This window comes from Alligator sinensis, unplaced genomic scaffold (genome assembly GCF_000455745.1).
Source record: "Alligator sinensis unplaced genomic scaffold, ASM45574v1 scaffold469_1, whole genome shotgun sequence".
Classification (NCBI taxonomy): Eukaryota; Metazoa; Chordata; order Crocodylia; family Alligatoridae; genus Alligator; species Alligator sinensis.
Window position 1 is genome coordinate 2,854,340 of NW_005841934.1, and position 19,776 is coordinate 2,874,115.

Below are 19,776 nucleotides of genomic sequence, written 5' to 3' on the forward strand. Positions count from 1 at the left end.
GATTCAGACTAGACATCAGGAGGCGCTACTTCACTGTCAGGGCAGCTAGGAGCTGGACCCAACTTCCAAGTGAAGTGGTGCTGGCTCCTACCCTGGGGGTCTTTAAGAGGAGGTTAGACGAACACCTTGCTGGGGTCCTTTGACCCCCAGTACTTTTTCCTGCCATGGCAGGGGGTTGGACTTGATGATCTGCTCAGGTCCCTTCTGACCCTACAAACTGAAACTATGAAACCTGATTTTCCTCTTTGATAGGATAACTAGGTTGTTGGACAAATGGCATGCAGCAGATGTGAGATATCTTGATTTCAGTCAGGCTTTCAACGTGGTGCCGAACCAGGTAGCTCAGGGACCAGACACAACTTAACTGCAGTAGCTCAAGGCGCAGACAGAAGTGACAGTTTTTGCCCAATTTGCCCCCTGCAAATGCTCTACAGCCGTGACCAAACATAAGTGCACAGCTGCAGAGTGCTTTAAAAGGGCCTGATCCTGATCCTCATTACATGAGAGTTCAGATGAAAGTGCTCCAAAGTGGAGCACCCTCAGTAACTTCTGTCTGCACAGCCCAGCACTGCTCCCAGCACTATTTTCAAAATGGGAGGGAGGAAGGGAGCAGAGGGAGCTCGTTCTGAGGGTTGCCCAGCCAGCACTGGAGGGTGGGACAGGTGGACTGGAGCCCCCCGAAATGGAGGACTACAATCCAGTCTGCCCCTTCCACTTCAGCATAGCTGGGGAAACCTCTCATCCTGGATTGGCCCTGAATTGGATCTCAATCTCCCACCCTCCTGACCCAACAGCTAATGTCTGTGGGGTCAAGAGGTTCGGGGCTTTCTGTGAAGCGCCATGAGTTAGACACAGGAGCTGCACTTCTGTCTGTGCCTTTGGTGCCCCAGACAGGCTGTCTTACCCTGCCAAAAAGCTTCTTTGCAGCTAGCATGGGTATCTCTGCAGTTTGCAGTGCAGACATAACCCTTGGTCCCAATCCAACAAAGCGCTAAACCATGTTTTCAGTCCATGAGCCGCCCCATTGAACTCCATCCCCCCATTGAGCCAATTCACATTGCTTTAAGTGGGGGCTGTGTTTATGTGTCTTGCTGGTTTGAGGCTTTAGTGAAAGCAAAAACAAATTAAGAACAAATAAATGAATGGAAACAGAGAGCTCCCCAAATCCCTGAAGGCTGTTAAACCGGAAGGCAGTTAGAGAAGACTTGCGGTCCCCTACCCCAGATGTTTCTCGCCACATGGTACTCATAGCTCCACGCAGCTATTTTTTGCTTTATTTTCTCAGTAAAGCAGAAAAGAGGGAAAGCACTTCAGATGTAATTGCTTCTTGCTGCTCCTGCTCAGCTCTGTTACACAAACAGTAGGGAGAATTCGGATTCTCCTGTATCTTCTCTTTAAAAACTATCTGGGATATTTGCAATCCAACAGCTGCTTTCTTAATTGATTGTAGTTACCTCATCCAAAGAAATACCCATTAGCTTTTGGCTAGGGTAGATTGATTTTGTTACGCAACATTGTGTTCTATAAAATAAAAAAAACCCTAATGCAAATAGTAAAGGTGAATAAACCATGAAAGTGTCCTCACTGCTTCAAAGGGGCCCATATGCTGGCATAAACATTGGGGTTTGTTAAACATTTGGCAAGTCTTTTGTGCTTCTCCTGTTTCATTCTGATCACAGATAGCCACCCTGGGCAGGGGCTCACATTAGGAAATATTAGCTACCGTGCAAGTCATTTTGCACTGTATCTTCCTCCCTTTTGAAGCCCTATGCCCCAATCCAAAACCCATTAAAATCAATCAGAGCCTTTCCACTGACTACAACAGGCTTTGAATCCAGTGTCTGTTCTCTACCTGAATCTCCCAAACTGCTGATCACATGCATAATGCCTTTCCCGTGTCTATCGTGGGACGCTGCGTGACGGGGATGTGAACAGCTATTAGAAGTAGGTCTGTTTAACTTTGTCTTCACCTGCAGCTAGCGACATGACGTCTGGCTATGTACAACCACCTGAAATGCATTCAAGTCTGCATTTGTCAGGTAAATATCAAGAGTTACTTGTCTCAAGGAAAGGAAGTGAATGGCAGGTTATTTATGGCACATGGTGTGCATTTAACATCCAAGGAAAACCGCAAACACTTTCTATCTCGCTGAAATTGGGAGGCTCCATAGCTCTGTCTTTTAATCTCCGTTCTTTTATCTTTCTTGAAAAATCCCTAATTTTCCAAATGTAAAATTTAAGACCCAGTGGTACCAAAGAGCTTCTTTAAGCTTGCCTTGTGGTTTTGAGCAATACATCATGAAAGCAATGATGCTCAGATGATGTATTGCACTAATACATCATAAGAGCACTATCGCTCTCATGATGTATTAGTATAATACCCTATCAGAACACTATCATTGATGTATTACTCAAAAACACCGTTTTAACCCTCAAAAAGCATTCTGAACACTACTCTGTATTTACTGAAAGCTGTGGATAACTGTAATGGCAAACAACAGCGTATTACTCAGTTGGCTGTAGGGCAGACTAGGGAAAGAGAGAGATGTTTCAGAATACTTCATGAACTGAGACTTTCTTATTATTTCTCTTTATTCCAGTAAGCAAATGCTGTGTGTGAACTGAAGCTAGCTCCATCTAGCAGGCTTTGCATTTCCTTGCAAATAAGCAAAGTTTATTTTATTTTTTATTTGGGGTTTCATTATACTCTGGAGCTGCATCTCCTGAAAATTGTCATGAGGTTCATGCGTTTGGGTTGATTTGCAGCTTCCGAAGTTGTACCAGGTGTAAAATATGTAGTGATCTTTGCTCAAAGCCCGTGGGACTCCTTCTGATTCGCCTCTTCCTGCCTGTGGTATCTAGGCACCAGCTACACGTGTTCAAAAGCAGCATAATTCTCGCTTAACAAGCATCGTCTGCTCCTTCTCTCTACCAATATCCTGTGTTTCTGAGGAATTTTTCTGGTGGACTCTTTCTGAAGAGTGGGAGGGAAAAACAAAGGAAAAACACCTTGCTACTTTGCAGCTATCTTTGCTGCAGAAAAGCCTATACAGATAGATGAGTTTTGCCCCATGCTCTTAATGTGGCATGTCTTCGGGCACAGCCGTACACGGAAAAAGGCCCTCCAGCGGGATTGCCTGCATTTGAGTTTTTTGGGGTTGCATGAGTTTCCCTGGGTTGGATTTATCTGTGGTGTAAGTCTGCTGCAGTCAGTGGGGTTAGATCAGGGATGAGCATAGGTCAGGTGGGGAAAATGACATGCACGAAGGACAGCGATGAGTTTTAGAGCTCGTCGGCATCCTTTCGTCTACGAGAGATGGTGGATATTGCAGCCTATGACGTAGATGCCTGGTTTGCAGCGTCTCATGTGGATGAAGAGTCCAGTCTGAGATTTGCATGATCTGTGGCAGCGGTTGCAAGTGTCTGCATCACGGTTGGGTGGTTCGGGAGCTGCTTGCTTCCTACGGACTCTTTTCTCTTCAAGCGGTTCGAGCCAGTTCCTGTCATGGATGTCGATGCCCTGGTTGAGACGACGATGCTGTTTGTTACGATCGCTTGCCAAGGTTTCCAATGGGTCAGGATCAATTCCCAATGCCATCGCATCTCGCTGACATGCGTCTTTGTAGTGACGTTTGGGACGTCCTGTTGTTCTTGTTCCCTCCGATAGTTCCCTGTCTAGCACCTCCTTGGGTATACGTCCACCTTCCAGTCTGTTCAGATGGCCAAGCCAGCGCTCTTGGCTCTGTTTGAGTAGGGCTGCCACACCTGGTACATTTGCCTTTTGAAGAACCTCTGCATTGGTAACTTATCCTGCCATGTGAAGCTGGTCACTGCGGAGTCTAGGTAGCTGAACTTGTGGACTACTGCGAGTTGGTTTTAGAGCGGACCGTGGTAAAGTTAGGCGAGCAGAAAACGTGGTCATGTGAAAACATCCTCTGCTGCATGAGGATGATGTCCTTAGCTGTCCACCTGGCAGGAGGAGAGGGGAGCATTAGTTAAAGCCTGGACAGAGCTTGAGAAATGTGAAGTATTATACAGATGCTTAATAGGACAAGGCTATGATATAACTTCTAATATGGTGGTTAGATACTGCCTTGCACTGGAGATACCGATGAGAGGGAGAGTGTGTGTAACTTGCACTGCTGTGGTCAGAGCTACGTGGCCTGCTGCAGCTGAACGCACACGCACACATATTGTGGGGGTTTTTTTCCTCCTTCCTCTTTTCCTTCTTCCAAAGGCATACTGGAGCTTTGGGACTTCATTACCCATTTGTTTGCCCCAGTAATATGAGGATCTTTGATTGGTTTCATGGGTGAGTCTAGAGCCAGCTGGCACCAGCGTTTTCCCTGCCGTAGGAACTTTTCTCAATTAGGCTGATGGAAAACTGGCCCGTGTTCACCTGCGCACGACAGCTCGAAAGCCGAGTTGTGCTTCAGGAGTCTCCGGCTTGTTCACTCGTTCGTGCAGAACCTTCCCCAGGGCTGGTGGCAGCATAAAGCCCCTTCCCCTCTCCCACCCTCGTGCAAAAAGGACCAGTCTCAGCATCACGTGTGTTGGAGATGGCTAGCCTCGCGGCACCCCAGAAGAAGGTTGGTGCCTGTGAAGAAAGGCGACGTTCTTGTTGTTGGTGACAGGGTCCTGCTGTGCACGCTTCAGGGTGTGATCCCACCTCTGCTGAGCACAGTGGGAACCTTCCCATTGACTTCAGCGGGTGTTGTGTCCGACTGTTTGTTTCTGCCCACTCTCCGATGGGCTGTTGTTGACTCTGACATCCTCGACTGTATAGTCCCTGAGGTCCGTATGTGCTGGTCCCCAATGGGTTTTATATCACCACCCGGGCTTGTATGCTCAGGACCCTTGGGAGGGTTTGGTCCATTAAGTTCAGATACCACCAAACTGGGAAATGTTCCAAAAGCAAGACTTTGAAGTGCCTTTTTAGCCTTGTCGAATATATCCCGTTAGGCACGCCGTCCATCCCTTTGTGTGTTGCCTCTGATATGGTATCTGTGCGGTACGCCGGTGGGGTCTGAGGAGAGCTTCCTTTATCCCATCCTCGTCTCGGCCTTTTACCAAGCCGGCATCGTGCAACCCCATCCATGAACCCCCTCTTGCTTACACCTGCTGTCTGCCTTCCTAGGCCGGCAAACTCTTATTCCTGTTGGTTTCAAAGTCGCACTAGTCGGCTTTGAGATGCGTTGTTGTTTCAAAGCCGTGGCTAAATACGGCTCAGACCGACAACTATGAATAATCCCCAGAGCCCTCCACTTCCTGCCGCTCCACTCGCAAGCTCGTCTATGCAGCAAAGTCGCTCTCTCATGTGTTTCATCTTGCGTATTCGCAGATGATTTGATATGCCATTATAGAACAGGTTAACATTTTTTCCTCTGAAAATAATAGTGTGCCAAGGTGTAATTATTGGATGTCTGGAAAACACCACTGGCACCTAAAAAATAATGCTCTAGACACTCACCATGGCTTTGTTTTTAAATTTGCAGCACGTCCATGTCCACATACTTCCACGGAGGGCTGGAGACTTCAGCAGAAACGACAGTGTCTACGACGAGGTAGGTCCGCACGCAGAGATCTTGTTCCTGGATCGAAGTGGTTGTCAGCTTTGACGGTATCAGCTCAATGAGCCAGGCTTTACCCTAGGTAAAGTGAAAGGATTTGGAATGAACTCTGCCAAATTTGACCCCTCGCATTAATATATATATATATATATATATATATATATGGCATCTGTTCATCAGCGAACGATGGTGGATATTGCAGTGATGGGGATGGCTGGTTGCAAAGAACCTGGTGATGAAGATTGGCCAGACACCACATCGTGTGAATTGTTTTCCAAGTGAGGGATCGTACCGTGCAGCCAGACAGTAGATTAAGACGGTGGGAGGCAGTTGCCTAATGCCTCCCCGTGGGTGGGCTGTGCTGTGAGTAATGGCACAGATGTCCTCTTTGCAGAGATGTTGCTTTCTTTCCTCCACATGTTCAGGCAAAACTGAGAGAGTGAGGGGAAGGGTCAGGGGAGTATTTTGGCCACATACTGGAATACAGCCGGCCCCTACTCTGGGAGCTCAGGACCTCGTCTGCTCCAAGCCCCTGCTCAAGGCAGGAGCATCCCCGTCTAAACCATGCCCCCTCCCCACAACTGTTTCTCCAACCTCACCTGAAAGCTTCCAGTATCAGAGAAGCCTCGACAAGGTGTACGGCTGATCGTGCCCTGCTTAGTTGGCTTGTCAGTGATTGCATCTAAAATGTACAAACTTTTTTTCTTTCTGAAAATAGCAAGTGTAAACTTTTTTCCAACACCACCAAAGCACCATCTGTTTTAAGATGAATTCACAATATTTTTATGCTACTGGAGGGTTGTGCGGGTTTTTTTCTTCATGAGGTACACATGGTGATGTCTCCCGATAGAATATTATTCATAGAACTCAAGATAGAAATGCTGTAGTATATTTTTAATACCTTCTGATTTTTATAACCGTGCAAAGAAGTCACGGTAGGCAAGGATTTAGTCTCGACTAACAGTGACTTCCTATGTGAAGAGAAGGACTCTGATCCTGGAAATATATAACCATGTAAATAAGTATCTTTATAAGAAAACAGTATTATTATATACTTGCCTAGTGCTGTGGATAAAGGGATATAGTAACCTGAAGTGTGACCTATGGGCTGTTTTTTTTTAATGTGTTAAGTAGTTTAAGGTACTACAACAGCTCCTCAGCTCTCCTGAGATTTTTTTTCGTAGTTTTGATTTATTTCTTAAATGCGTTTGTCTCCTCCATGTAAAACTTGCACAAACAAGCAAAGCCAAGTGTAATGAAATGGGCCATACACTTAATGCTGCCAAATGCAAGAAGCAAACAAACCAATGAAAAATATGCATCATTTTCAGTGATAGCAATTGTAGGTATTTCTTGTAGCAGTAGTAAGCAAAAATGATCAGAAAAAAATGTAATCGTGTATCCCTTGGAGGAAGAATCAAAATCACAGTGTTTCCAGTATTAAAAACCAGCCAGCTTTGAATCCCAAGGAGTTAGGGTCCATTGTGCAACGACTGCAGTAAACCAGGGCTTTTTGGCCTTTAAACTGTTTTTAGTGATATGGTGGAATACTAGAAAAATGTCACTTGGATCCATTTATTCAAATTCAACTAATGGTTTTATTTTAAGCAGTGCATTATTGCTAAGGTAGTGGATTGAGGCCTGGAGATATTTTGGGGAAAAAATGGAAATGGCCAAAAATCGGGAGGCTGACCATTAAAAGGGGATAGTGTATTGGCTTTGGAAGGGGATAGGAGACCGGGGTGGCGGTAGGGCAGTGGCCCTGGAGAGCAGCGAGCATTCCTATTGCCACAAAAGGATACGACCTCTTTTCGTGGACGTCCATGTGCTGGTCCTTGAAAGGCCAAGAGATTGGTGTGCACCGGCAGGCTGTGTCTGCTCCAGGTCGGCATCCACCAGGCAAGATCCGGCTGTGGGAAGGAGTTTTCAAGCCCAGACTCTCCAGAGCACGGTCCTTGGCTAGTTCGTACCTTGTGTATAAGAAGGCGTGTGTGTAGGATGGATAAACGGAGCTATATTTTGGATGGCAACCAGGCTTTGTTCTGAGGCTGTGCCAATAGCGGTCAGCCTGTCTGACCAACTGGATGAACAGCAAAGCATGCCAGGCACGCCATCTCACTGAAGTGCACGCCCAAGCCCGGCCCGTAACGGGTAAGCGCGACGTAACGTAACATAACATTTGTGCAGAGTTCTCCAGGGAAGCTGGATCTCAGCTTTGGTTCGACACAAGCTAACATCACACGCTGGCTTTCCCTTCTGCAGCTGGCTTAGAGCCTCCTCCGCTGTGAGATGCCGTCATCTGTTTGTGCTCGGTAGACTGCTGAGAAATCCCATCGCTCGCTCACTGTTTGACAAGTGAAGAAAATGCCCAGATGTCTGGGCATCAGCCTCACATTTCTGGAGTGAAGATGTTTTGAAAGGAATTGCAGCCTCTTGCCTTTTTAATCCTCCTTGGCCTGGGAGCAATCGTCTTTGCTCTTGAGTCATGGAGACTGCAGAGGAATGAGCGCCGGCTCTTCCCTTGTCCGAGCCCACGCTGACGGGGTGTGAGGCTCTGAGGGATCCTCTGCCAGCGTGATTTGAAATGGTAAGGAGAATACTTACTGGTGAAAAAACATGGATGTATTGATTGATGGTTCTTATCGGATTGACTGTTGGGCAGTAATGACCTCTGCTGTTTTCTTTGCATATTTGTGCTTTGCTTATGCTTCAGCATTGGACGTTTAGTGGCCGAACAAGTGAAAGACAGACAGACATGCAATCCCAAAGGGCTTTTCCTGCGGTGTTTGCCCAAATACCTCGCTTGATCTTCCAGGATGCATCTACACGTGTACATTTACTGTGCAATAACCGAAATTACTGCACAGTACGGGCGTGTGTCTACACATGCACACCTGTACTGTGCAGTAAATATGGCAGCTTATGCTGACTTGAGCATAAATTTGATACCTGCATCATGCAGGTATCAAATTTATGCCCTATTAGTTCCTGCTCAGTAATGCACATGTACTGTATAGTAACAGTGTGTGGACTGACTTGGGACTAACCTTATTTGCAAGTCAGTCCACACACAGCTTTAATGAGCTTGAATGCCTGCATGTGTAGATGCCGGCCTATTCCTGCTTAATGTGCAGTAACTTACTGCGTAGTAAATTTAAACCAGCATAAATGCACGTGTAGACACACCCCCTATATATCAAAAAAGTCTGCATTCTTGCTTTGAATTGTTTTAGACAATCGTTAATAATGAACAGATCCACTCGAACTGCAACCTTGTGACTGAGGAACGTGCTCTTCCTCTGCATAGTTACAGTAACTTCTTTATTTCCTGGGGAATGCTAACCAGCCACCATGCCACTTTGCTCCAGTGAAAATGAGAGAGAGGCTTTTTCAGCCATCATATTTTTATGAAATTATTTGAAGCTCAATCTTGTCAACACTTGCATGTCCATTTGACTTAATTTCCAAAGTGTTTGCTGGATCAGGCCCTATTTATTTTACTTTCAGAGTACTCCCATTTCACTGGCACCTTGAGATGTTCTTATTGATTAATTCAGTTCGTTTGCCAGTGATCAAAATTGCAGTGAACGATCTAACTAACTAATGGCAAAAGGCTTGACTCAAAACACCTGCTTGCTTGTATCTATATATGCTGTATTCGGTTTAAAGCAGTTGAGATCTTTACGTTTATCAATCACATAATTTCAGGGGTTGTTTATCAAGGAATATCTATTTTAAAATGGGCAGTCTACTGTTGTGAAAGGTTGTCACAGGGAATTGATTTAGCTGGGAATTAATGGACATTCTCTACCACAGAGATATGTCCCATGTTGATTTAATTTGTGTGAGCACGACACAGCTGTCAGAGGCCACTCTGTTAAAGAGCATTTTCCTGAAATGTCTCGGCACTTTCACACTACTTGACCATGAGGAGTTGTTCCAGCCCCGCGCTATGTGCTTGTAGAGGCCTTAGCAGCGAGAGGAGGGATGGGAGCCCTATCTCAGCTAGGGCCGCTCGACATTTCTGTAATATAAAAATAATGCCAGGTTGCCGGCTGATCGCCCCTTTTGCTGCGGTGGGTCCAAGGATTTGGGGCACTCTCGTACCTATTCATGGAAAACCAGAAACATTTGCATTATCTTTGCTATTAGTAGTAATCCATGTTGGTGTTGGGCTCACGGCTTTGGAGACGCAAGTCTTGCCAGCACTGCTGTTTCTGGAGGCAATGTGGCTCATTCGACCTGCCAGCAAGATCCTTGGTGCCTAACAGCACTGCCAGAATAGGTGTCGGTTGTTAGCGTATAACAATGGGTTTTGTGATGAGAAGCAAAAACCCGCCTGAGATCACATGTGTGTTTTGATGAACTGTTGTGACCCCTTCAAGCCATCCCTGGATCAGCGAGTTACGGCAGAAGGCTCTGGCTTCTCGGCCCAGGCTGGCTTTTGCACGCCCCCGGGTGTTTATCCTCTCTCCGAGTAAAAGCTGCTCGAGTAGATGGGAGAGAAAAGCAAGCATAATAAATGGACCGGCCCTGCAGAGAGCAGTACCTCCTTCATAATTACCTTTAGTGCCCAAAGGCGGAGGTAGAAGACCCCAGAGCTTTCTGGGCTTCCCGTGCAGTCGGGCCACGTTGGAGAATCGTGGTCTTGGCCAAACAAGCGCGACGTGGCGAGTCTTCGCTGTAGCACTGCATCTACATCACTGCCCGTGCAACCCCACGGAGGAGGCGCTGGAAGCACGCAGTTGTGTGAAGCTGCTTGGGATGCTTCCCCCGTCCCCCTAAATACGGTCCCGATGCCTTGACCGCTGAAAGACATGGAGAGTCTCCCCGCGACATCGGGCCCTGGATCAGGTGCTTTATGAGCATGAACAGCATGCCGAGTTAAAAAAGCTGTTTCTTAGCCTGTTCCTAGGAGTTATATTGCACCTTATGGCAACATATTGTTGCCTGCTGGCAGATCAATCTGCTGCACTCTTAAACTCTCCACAGGCCAGATCCTGCCTCCTTTGCGCCTTCTGCAAGCAGCAAGGGAAGGCAGAGTCTACCTGGGCTCTTGTTTCGGTGCAAATAGCTTCTTCCCGGTAGGATGCGATCGTCATTCGGTCTTGCCAATACTGCTCTTTAAAAGCAATTTTTTTCCCCTGACAAGACATCAGGGGACACTTGCACTGGCACAGCGAGCGCGGCTTGCCTCATCTGCTCTGGGATGTCGTTGAGATCCAGAAGAGCCAATCTCATAGCGGAGCAAGAGTGCTTCCCTCCGAGGGTATTGCAGCAGAAGCCAGAGCTGTGCCCTTGCCTGGCTTGTCAGTTTAATGGCCAAAATAAATAATAATAATAAAAAAAAAGTTACAGATTTACCTGAAACAAGAATTTTCTTTTCTTAGCAAAATGAAAGATCACAGCGAATTCACAGTGGCTTGAAGGCAAGAGCTTGTTTGTGGAGCGGGAGTTTTATTCTGTGAGTGAATAGCAGGCGAGCAACACACCTGCATGTTCCTCAGACGTGGCGAGCCCTCGTTAGCCGCAGCGAGACGTTTGTCAATAGAGAGCCCCACCGACAGCGAGATCGCGGAGGGACCTCCCGCCATCGCGTGGCATTCCCTAGATGGGACCCCCGCTGCCTGTGACATTTTCTGCCCTTTCCAAGCCTACAAGACTTCACCTAATTCGATATCTGAAATTGCCCAGACTTGGCCGTTTGCTGTGCGCGCTGAACACACACATTAACTCAGTCGACACACAGGGTAGACATAATAATCAGGTATGGATTTTTTTGAAACCTTCCTTCTGCCAGACCTGGGGAGGTGCAAGGGAGCCCGGCCTGTCCCAGGAACAAATGAGAGGCATGTGGAAAGCTTTCTTTTAAGGCAGCTGTCCTTCAGGATCGCACACGTGCCCTTTGCACCTAGGATTTGTCTGGGAGGTGATGCACGATTGGCGTTCTCCAGATCGTCATGTGGGCTAATTGCCCGTCAGCCCATCTGCTGCTCTGCATTTTGCACTTCTGCTTGTGGCTTCTTGCCCTTTTTGTTGGCTTGGTGCTGGGCTTTCAGCAGCAGTGCCGGATTTAGGCACTCGCTCACACTTAGTCTATAATGTAGTGAAGACAGTGTGTCAGGACCACTGCAGGAGACCCTGCTGTAGGAAGTTTCCTTTGTTCAGCTTGTAGATTATCTGCTGTTTCACGTCCTTGATGGCGGTTCGTGGGCAAGCAACTTGGTGACAGAGCCTCCGACCAAAGACAAGCTGATAAAGGGATTAATGCTAACGTGGTCTCCCAGGCCCGTTTACTCTGCACTTGCAGTTACTTAGCAGCTCCAGTGCTTCCTGTGCACTCCAGTTCCTGAAGGTAAAATCAGGTCCAAACCTGCTCTGCCTTCGAAGCACCTGCTGAAGTTGCACTCATTTTGTGGGGGAACAAGAGCTCCGCAGACCTTGCTGGGATTCCTTCAAGCCAATGAGATAAAAAGCGAACCAGGCATGTGGAGAATTTGCTGAAAACTTTTTCTGAAGACAGATCTTTTTTCTTTTCCCTTTAAACCAGAGAGTTGGCAAGGGTTTGAAATGAAATATTCCTCTGCGTGCTATTTATGGGCTTGGATATGACAGCACCTGTTTGGTATTCCCAGAGCGCAAGGAAACTCAAGTCCAATGCACTGTACAGCAGGGCGTTTTAGCAATCCTTTTCTTCCCCCACTGAAGTAAGTCAATACAAAGTAATTAGTTTAACAGAAAAATAATAAGGGTGCAGGGACATAGCGGCAATTTAGAACCAGCTGTGGCTTGTATATCTGGTTCATTTTGATGTATGTGATGGGCTCTTTTACAACCAGTGGCTTGCAATGATCCACCCCTCCGTGCCCCATCAACTCTACTAATAGCGCAGTCTCTCAGCCTGTGCTCTGCTTTGGCGGTGAGGAAGGACCTTGGTGGACTCTGTGAGCTCCAGTAGTTTGCTGTACCTGCTCGGCCTTGGAAGCAGAGATTGCATGGTAGTAGCGGTCTCTACCGGAGGGGCTTGGCATAGTGTGTCTTCAGACAGCCCGCTGCATCTCGTGCCTTACAAACAGCAGCATTTTTCATGCTGCGGGGAGCCAGGGGTCTGCATAATAGAAGCTGCTCCCAAAATTAGTTCTCACCAGCAGTTGCTTGCTGCCTCCGGAGCAAACACCGCTGGTGTTTTGCTTGCTGCCTCCGGAGTGAGCCAGCTGCTTGACCGGGCTTGATTGCCATCCCATGCACCCACTCATAATGGTGGCCCTTCTCAACTGAGGCTGAAACCTATTAGTTAGTGCATAAGGGTGGAGAACGTACCTGATCTTGGAATAAGAAGTCTGATGGGATTTATTAAACAGCATCTTCAAGGGCATCACTTATTTGGTTGGAATTTTTTTAAGGGTAAAAATGGATGGGAGCTCCCCCTGTTCCCCTTCCAAATTCTAGTACACCAGCTGTTCCCAGTTGATTAGATCCTCCTTCCCACCCCATTCAGACACTGGTGCCAACTTTTCCAACTGGTTTCTAGCTGTGGGACAAGAAGGGGAGTGGAGGTTAGAAAAAGGGTGAAAATGAGCAACAAAATGGGGGGAACCAAATGGTTTGGCTTCCAAAGGTCGAACTGCTGCAATTACAGCATTTTCAGTTGAAGCAAAACACAGATTTCGTTCATTTTGATGCCTTGAAATAGACGGCGTTTGTTGACATGTAATGAAAAATATTCATGTTGTTTTTCCTTGACAAATCTCGAGGGGGAAAAACCCAAAACATTTCCTATCAACAAAAAAAATCAAGGTGGGGTTCGCACGTGTGTGTCTGCACGTGCATGTGTGTGTGTGTGTGTGTGTGAAGTGAGGAGTTGAAAGAGAAATATTTGTTCTGATGAACCCGAATTCTAGTGAGAATACATTCTTGCTCCATTTTCTGATTCAATATGCTATGGGCTTTTTAATTCATAATGCATAATGAGAGATGCCTGGCAGGCATATGGGCCTTCAGTTCTCTATTGAAATTGATGCGACTTGAGCGTCTCTGGCTCCGAGCAGCCCTTGGAAAATTCTTTGCTAAATATGTTTGCTGAAACGATGGGTAGCGAAAGCGTTAACAGTGTTGGCACTTAAATTGCTGTCTTTACGGTTTCATGGTTAATGCCTCACTGAGAGATTCCCATCTCTCAGAGCTATTTTTTAGGCTTTCTGTAAACTAAGGGCCTGGATGTGTGACATGTTTACACTGGTGTCATTCGAATTGGCTTTGTGCGGTACGCTGGGATCTAGATGAGAGAGATGGACGGAGATGCGGTTGTTTCCCATGACTGAGGAACGGCAGAGCAGGTACCCGTGTGTTTGCGTTGAGCTCCTCCAGCTGAAGCTGTGGATGGCTGCCCGGCACGCCGCTGTAACATATACCTGTGTGGTTTTTCAACTGATTTTTCCACGGGCATTTCTGCACTAGGTTCAATTTACCCCAGACACACTTTTTTTTATTTTTTAACTGGCATGAAGATGACTTGCATTGACCTAAACATGGTGTGTGTAGAGGCCCCAGGAAATGCAGTACTTTACATTAGAGCTTTGGTATAAAAATAGATATACAACGGCGTTTGTGAGAGTCCAAGTTCTGTGCGTGAATGAATATTGCAGCTAACATGCTTTGAAGGACAGATGATTTTGTGCTAGTCACGTCCTATATCTTCTGCATCGTATGTTAAGGAAGGCGGGGCTTAACATATTCTACTTTGGGCACAATACCAGTGGAATAAGGTGACCCTTTGACCATTAAAAAAAAAAAAAAAAGACTCATTCTTTCTTTCCATAGCATGCTGTCCTTCCAGGCCCCAAAACTGCAGCTGGGTCTGTGTCCAGGGGGTGCTGAGCCCATTTGGCCCCTGAACGAGGCAGGATCCGTAGAGTTTCACGCAGACCCAGTGACAGATCAGGGCACAGGCGTGGCAGGCGAGGGGTGTCGGGGACCCCACACATGGGTTCTGGCCCGGGCTAAGTTTGGTTTCAGCGTGGCTGTCCCAAAGGAAATTCCATGTGAACATTTATTTAGCGTATGTGGTTTCGGCCATCTTAAGGCTACATCATCACCAGTGCAAAGAGCTCAAAGGCCAGCAGGTCTCCTAGAAAATGGACGAGTCTGTAACATGGGATGTGGTTTGAACCTGTCCATGGGGGTGTTGGTTATCATGGTGGAGACCCCACTGAGGCACAGCGACCCCGTCCAATTTGAAAATGGGAGAGAAGCACCCAATAACAGCAAGGCCAGTTAAATCCTGGCTGACTGACCGTAGGGTCAGAAATGATGTGATGATTGGTTGGTGCTTGTGCTGACCCTTCTTCGTGCCATCGAGTAAGTAAGGAAACGTTGGAGGGTTTTGAACAGGTGGACCTTGTTGGACGTCTTGAGTGGGGCCGAGTTATTGGGGGGGGAAATATGCCCCAATGCTGTGGCAGGACTGCAGGCTCGCTCGCCTACAGCGCATGTATTGGTAAATGGGGCTTTTGTTTTCTGTCTCGTAAAGGGGATTTTTAACAAATCATTGCACTTCAGTGACTCTTTAGTTTGATGCAGTGTCAGGATAATTATATACAATTTGGTTTTGTTTAAATATCATAACCACTATTGTTTCTTTTTCCATTTAAAGGCTTGACTGGAACGCTAGGAGGTTGCTATTCTCTTTAATCACTTTAACCCTTGGCCTTAAGAAAATGACAACTTAAAATTTGCAATTGTGAAATACATTGCTAGGGAACAAAAGAATCTATCCATCTCTTGCAGACCAGAGCTATATGTTAAAAAAGAGAGAGAGAGAGGGAGAAGGAAAGGGGGGGGAGCTAATTACGAAACCATTCGGTTAATGCTTATTTTAATCATACTGACTGCCCTTCTTGGCAGACAGAGCCATTAGGCTGCGGAGGCAGGAGGAAAGCTATCACCGTAAAATGGTGCTGATGCTGGGCAAAATCGGGCTCCGGAGTCCAATTTGACTTGTCAGTTTATATAGACATAAAGCTTCATTGTTGTGCACAGACACAACCGGCTTCTTAAAAGTCTATTTCCCTCCTGATGATGTGCGAATCTGCTACCCTCTCTCCTCCTGCTCTCCAGCCCGCAGATTTATTAGATGGCATTTTATCTAATGTAAACAGCACGTGGGCTGAGAGAGAGAGCAGGAAGGTTTGAACCTTAGCGGTGCTGAGGGGTTACTCTCTAGGCAGGCCCAACTTTTAGACTTGAACCTGCGGTGCTGCCTGGGTGCGAGCACCCATTCCCTACCTACTTCCCCAGCAAGCAGAGGGGTTTCTATTACACACATGTCCCCTCCCAGAGCTCCCATCCGTGGCTGTCTCACTCTAAACTTACTATATGATACAGTATTTTGCAAATAATGAGGTCACCATATTTAGGCACCTAACCACCTGCACGTACAACTGATTAACACTTGTTTGCATCTGTTTTCAATGCCAAAGTGACACCAGGTTTTTGTATGCATTGGTTGTCATGTGTCTAACCCACGATTTCTTAAAGGGGACCAGTTTTTAGGAAGTCTCGGCACCTTCCCTTTGAAAATCAAGCTGCTTCCAAGTGCCTCGAGATGAGCAGCTACAAACTGAGGGGCTCAAAATTGCTGCTTTTGAAGAGCTGGGAATAGTTGGCTAATGCTGAACATCCAAGTCTCATATCAATGAGTTGCTCACATGTACCCACAGAGTCATGATCAGGGCGGGGGAGAGAGCACTGCTGCTCCGGACTTGCTTGCATTAGCGCATTTGGCCCTGCTATTGCTCACTGCGGTGACACGTCCTCTTTACGCTGCGTGGAAAAGCCCGAGTCGCAGCAGGGCAAAATATACACGTTTAATTTTGATAAATACGGTGTTATGACAAGTATTGTGTTTCAGCCGTGGCTTTCCAGCTATGTTGCCTTGGGGGAAAAGAATGAATGTGTCTCAAATTAAATGAGGGGCTGTAGGTATATTGCCTTGTTGTGGGAGCCGCTCTTTCAGCCATGCAGTTTTATTTAGAAATGCTGCAAGGAGCAGAGCCGAACGGGCAAGAAGGTGCAGTGACACCGCGCTGGCTGTGTAAGGAGCTTTTGAGCCCCGTGTCGGGTCGAGAGCCCAGAGGGTACATCACAATTCAGTGCACATTTTTCAAGAGAGGTGGGAATAGGTTAAGAAGCACCAAAAAAAGGGTTTCATCTGGACCAGGTGGCACTGCGGTGTGTTGAGACTGCGGGGCGGATGCATAGGTTAGCGTGAGCAACAAGAGATTACTTGCCTAAGTATTTAAACGGGGCCAAGGCGCAGCTTCGGCTATGCCACCCGTTTTCCGAACGGCTGAGAGCCCCAGAATTGATTTCGGGAGGGGAGAGAGAGCAGCCTCCTCTTATTTCTGGCTTATTGTCTGGGAAATGGAGAGACGAATTATTGACTCCACCTTTAGAAAGTGCCCGAGCTGCTCCAAGAAAAAGCAAATTTTAAATCCAGCGGAGACTGAGCAACTTGCACCTGGAAAACTCTCTGGATCCTACCTCAGAGATTTCAAGGGCCATGGCGTGGACCACAGCACCTCTGCAAGCGCCTCTCGTTCCCTCCCGGCCACATGGCCAGTCACTTGCTGATGCTGGTTTCCCCCGGACCCGCTTCAGGTCTTGATACTACCTTCCGCTCTGCATGGGGGGTGACCCGCTGTTGTCTCCTGGGTGCACAATGCACGAACCTAAATGCATAATTCCTCCAAAAAAATGAAACCCAAAAAAGACAACAGTGCAAGTCTGCTTGATTCAACCCAGTGATACCCGTCATCTGTTACTCTAAAAGCCTGTAGGCAGAAGTGGTGCGGTCATGAGCAGTGGACCGGCACCGATGAGAACGAGGCGAGGGAAGCCCTGATGCTGGGCTGCGGGACGTCCATGGATGGGGTGCTACGGGGTGGACTATCTACATTTGATTATCTACAACTGACGGGTGCTGTTGTGTCCCGTCGACCTCAGTGATGTTACTTGTTACTAACAGGGTTTTGACGGCTGTTTCACGTGCTTGCAGAAGGTGCCGCCTTAAAGATGTAGGGTTTTTTTTAAGTTCAAGTCTCTTAAATTGGGAAATATATCAGCAAGTGCTCAGTAGTGTGGACCTTTCCCATAGCTCAACGTAGTTACCTTGACGTGGCCTTCCAAAAAGGGAATCGCAAGGTATGAAACGAGAGCCTCGTGTCGCTTAAGCCCACATCTAAAAACGTTGAATTGCATCAAGGTAGAAAGTTGGCCAAACCGGTCTGTGCGCGGTGAGTCTGTGGGAGTTAGCACATGCGGCGAGAGCCCGCTCCAGCCTCCACCAGCGCAGATGTCATCGCCAAAACGTCCCTGCATCCATGCTGTAAAGGTCCCTCTGGGATTGTTTTTATCGATACTTGTAGACTTCCGTTGTCTCTCTTCCCTAATATGTTTGCTTGCTCGTTTGCCTGATTATTAAATCTAATCTACGTCAGTTTATAAAAGGCCTGTTACCATGGAAACTAAAGTGCCATACATAGGGGCTTCATAATTATACAGTTCTTACAGTATGGGCAGTTAGCAATAAAAAGCTTACTCTGAATTTAAAAAAGATTACAGTCTAAAGGAAAATGTACCGCCATCCAAGATAATGCAGCATGGTAACCAAAAAAACGCGTGCGTCTCCTAAGCCTGAGGTTTGACATTTTGTTTTGAGGCATCTAAGAATCCATTTTCATATTTAATTCCAGAAATGTGGTATATAAAGTTGTGGAAAATGTCCTGGCAAAAGTCATTAAGTAGTGCGAATATAGCTGCCTACATAAGCAAGCACCTTTCTCCACTGAAAAGTTGCTCGACGAGTTTGTGTTGTGGATGGAAAGGGGAGGACAGGGAAAGACATGTGGCTGTCCGTGCTCGTTGGAGAAGTGCCCACCTGTGATGACTCCTTTTTTGACGAGCTGATCTCTGTCTTTAGCTGCTATGTTTAAAGAAGTCCATTGCCACCAAATCCTGTATAGGAGAACAGGTGCGCAGGGTTTTCTTCAGCTGAGGCACGATAAGGTGAGACCTCCAGGAGCCACATGCTCATATTATCAGTTTTCACAATTAAGGGACACACCTAATGCATTCATCTCCAATATCGATGATCCAGAAAGGATTCTTCCAGTGCCCTTGCAGCCTGCACAGGGGATTTCTCAAAGGAATAAAAGCAGCATACAAAACTGAGCAAACCTGTACGGCTTCTAGGCGCCTGCCTGTGGCAGGTGTTTTTTTAATTTTCCATCTGGAAGAGGCCGCTCCTATTTCTGGGTGCCTCGGGGCCCATTGCATGTGTTAATGAGGGGAGAAGTGGGAAGTCGCCAAGTAAGAGGACTTTGGCAGCTCGCAGGTGGTCGGAGAGAGGCAGAGGGACTGTCTCGAGGTCGCAGAGCCCTTCGCTGCTCGAACCAGGAGTTTTGGCCACGGGCCGCTTGGTTATACTGCATTCCCTCAACATCAGGGACTGTGACTTGGGATCGGTTTACCGCGTGGTGAACGGGTCATCCTCTTCTCCAGGGTCACTGCCCGTATGCATGCTCCTATCTTGCAGCATGTGGAGATTAAACCGCTCCTTTCGCTGAGCGCCAAGCGGCTGCAAGCGGTCTTCCACGTAGCAGGACGTGCCCGCGAGCGCTTGCCGCAGAGCAGCTGACACGTGGTCAGGTTTCCCCCCGTCTTGGCCGAGCGGTAAGTGGTTCGTATGGCGACACCTTGACTGAATAAGACGGGAGCTGTTCGTCGGATGTAAATCCTCTGCAGGCTGCTCCGAGACTTGCTGGCGCTCGGGCTGCGTGCAGCTTCCCGCACGGGGTGGGTTCCTGGTGAGATTTTCAAAACGAAGACAGCTAAGACAGCCGGGGCCGGTTCCCATCGATTTCCAATGGGAGTCGAACATCCACCTGCCTCGGGGACTTCAGAGAAATACAGCACTTTACTTCCCGTACTGTGCTACAGCCAGCTGTATTGACGCCTGGTAAGTATATCGGCAGGTGATTTTTTTCCGCTCATCAAGGACACCGGGCTGAATTATTTTCGTTGCCTACATACAGAAAACCCTTGGAGGTCTGTATCAGCACTTGGCTTGTTTCAGGTACCTGTCAAAATATTGTACGTTAACATATGTAGGGGGAAATAGGAAATAATAATAGAACAAGAGCAGTTC

General features: G+C 47.3%; 1 protein-coding gene across 12 annotated transcripts in view; it reads left to right on the plus strand.

Annotated features, from left to right (window-relative positions):
• FHIT (fragile histidine triad) overlaps positions 1-19,776 on the plus strand; it is a 763,307-nt gene that overhangs the window by 664,543 nt on the left and 78,988 nt on the right. For all 12 annotated transcript variants that reach the window (XM_025198990.1, XM_014517979.2, XM_014517977.2 and 9 more), the window contains one exon: positions 5,496-5,564. In XM_025198990.1, the coding sequence (XP_025054775.1) occupies positions 5,496-5,564 (69 nt within the window). The remainder of the gene's footprint in view (positions 1-5,495; positions 5,565-19,776) is intronic.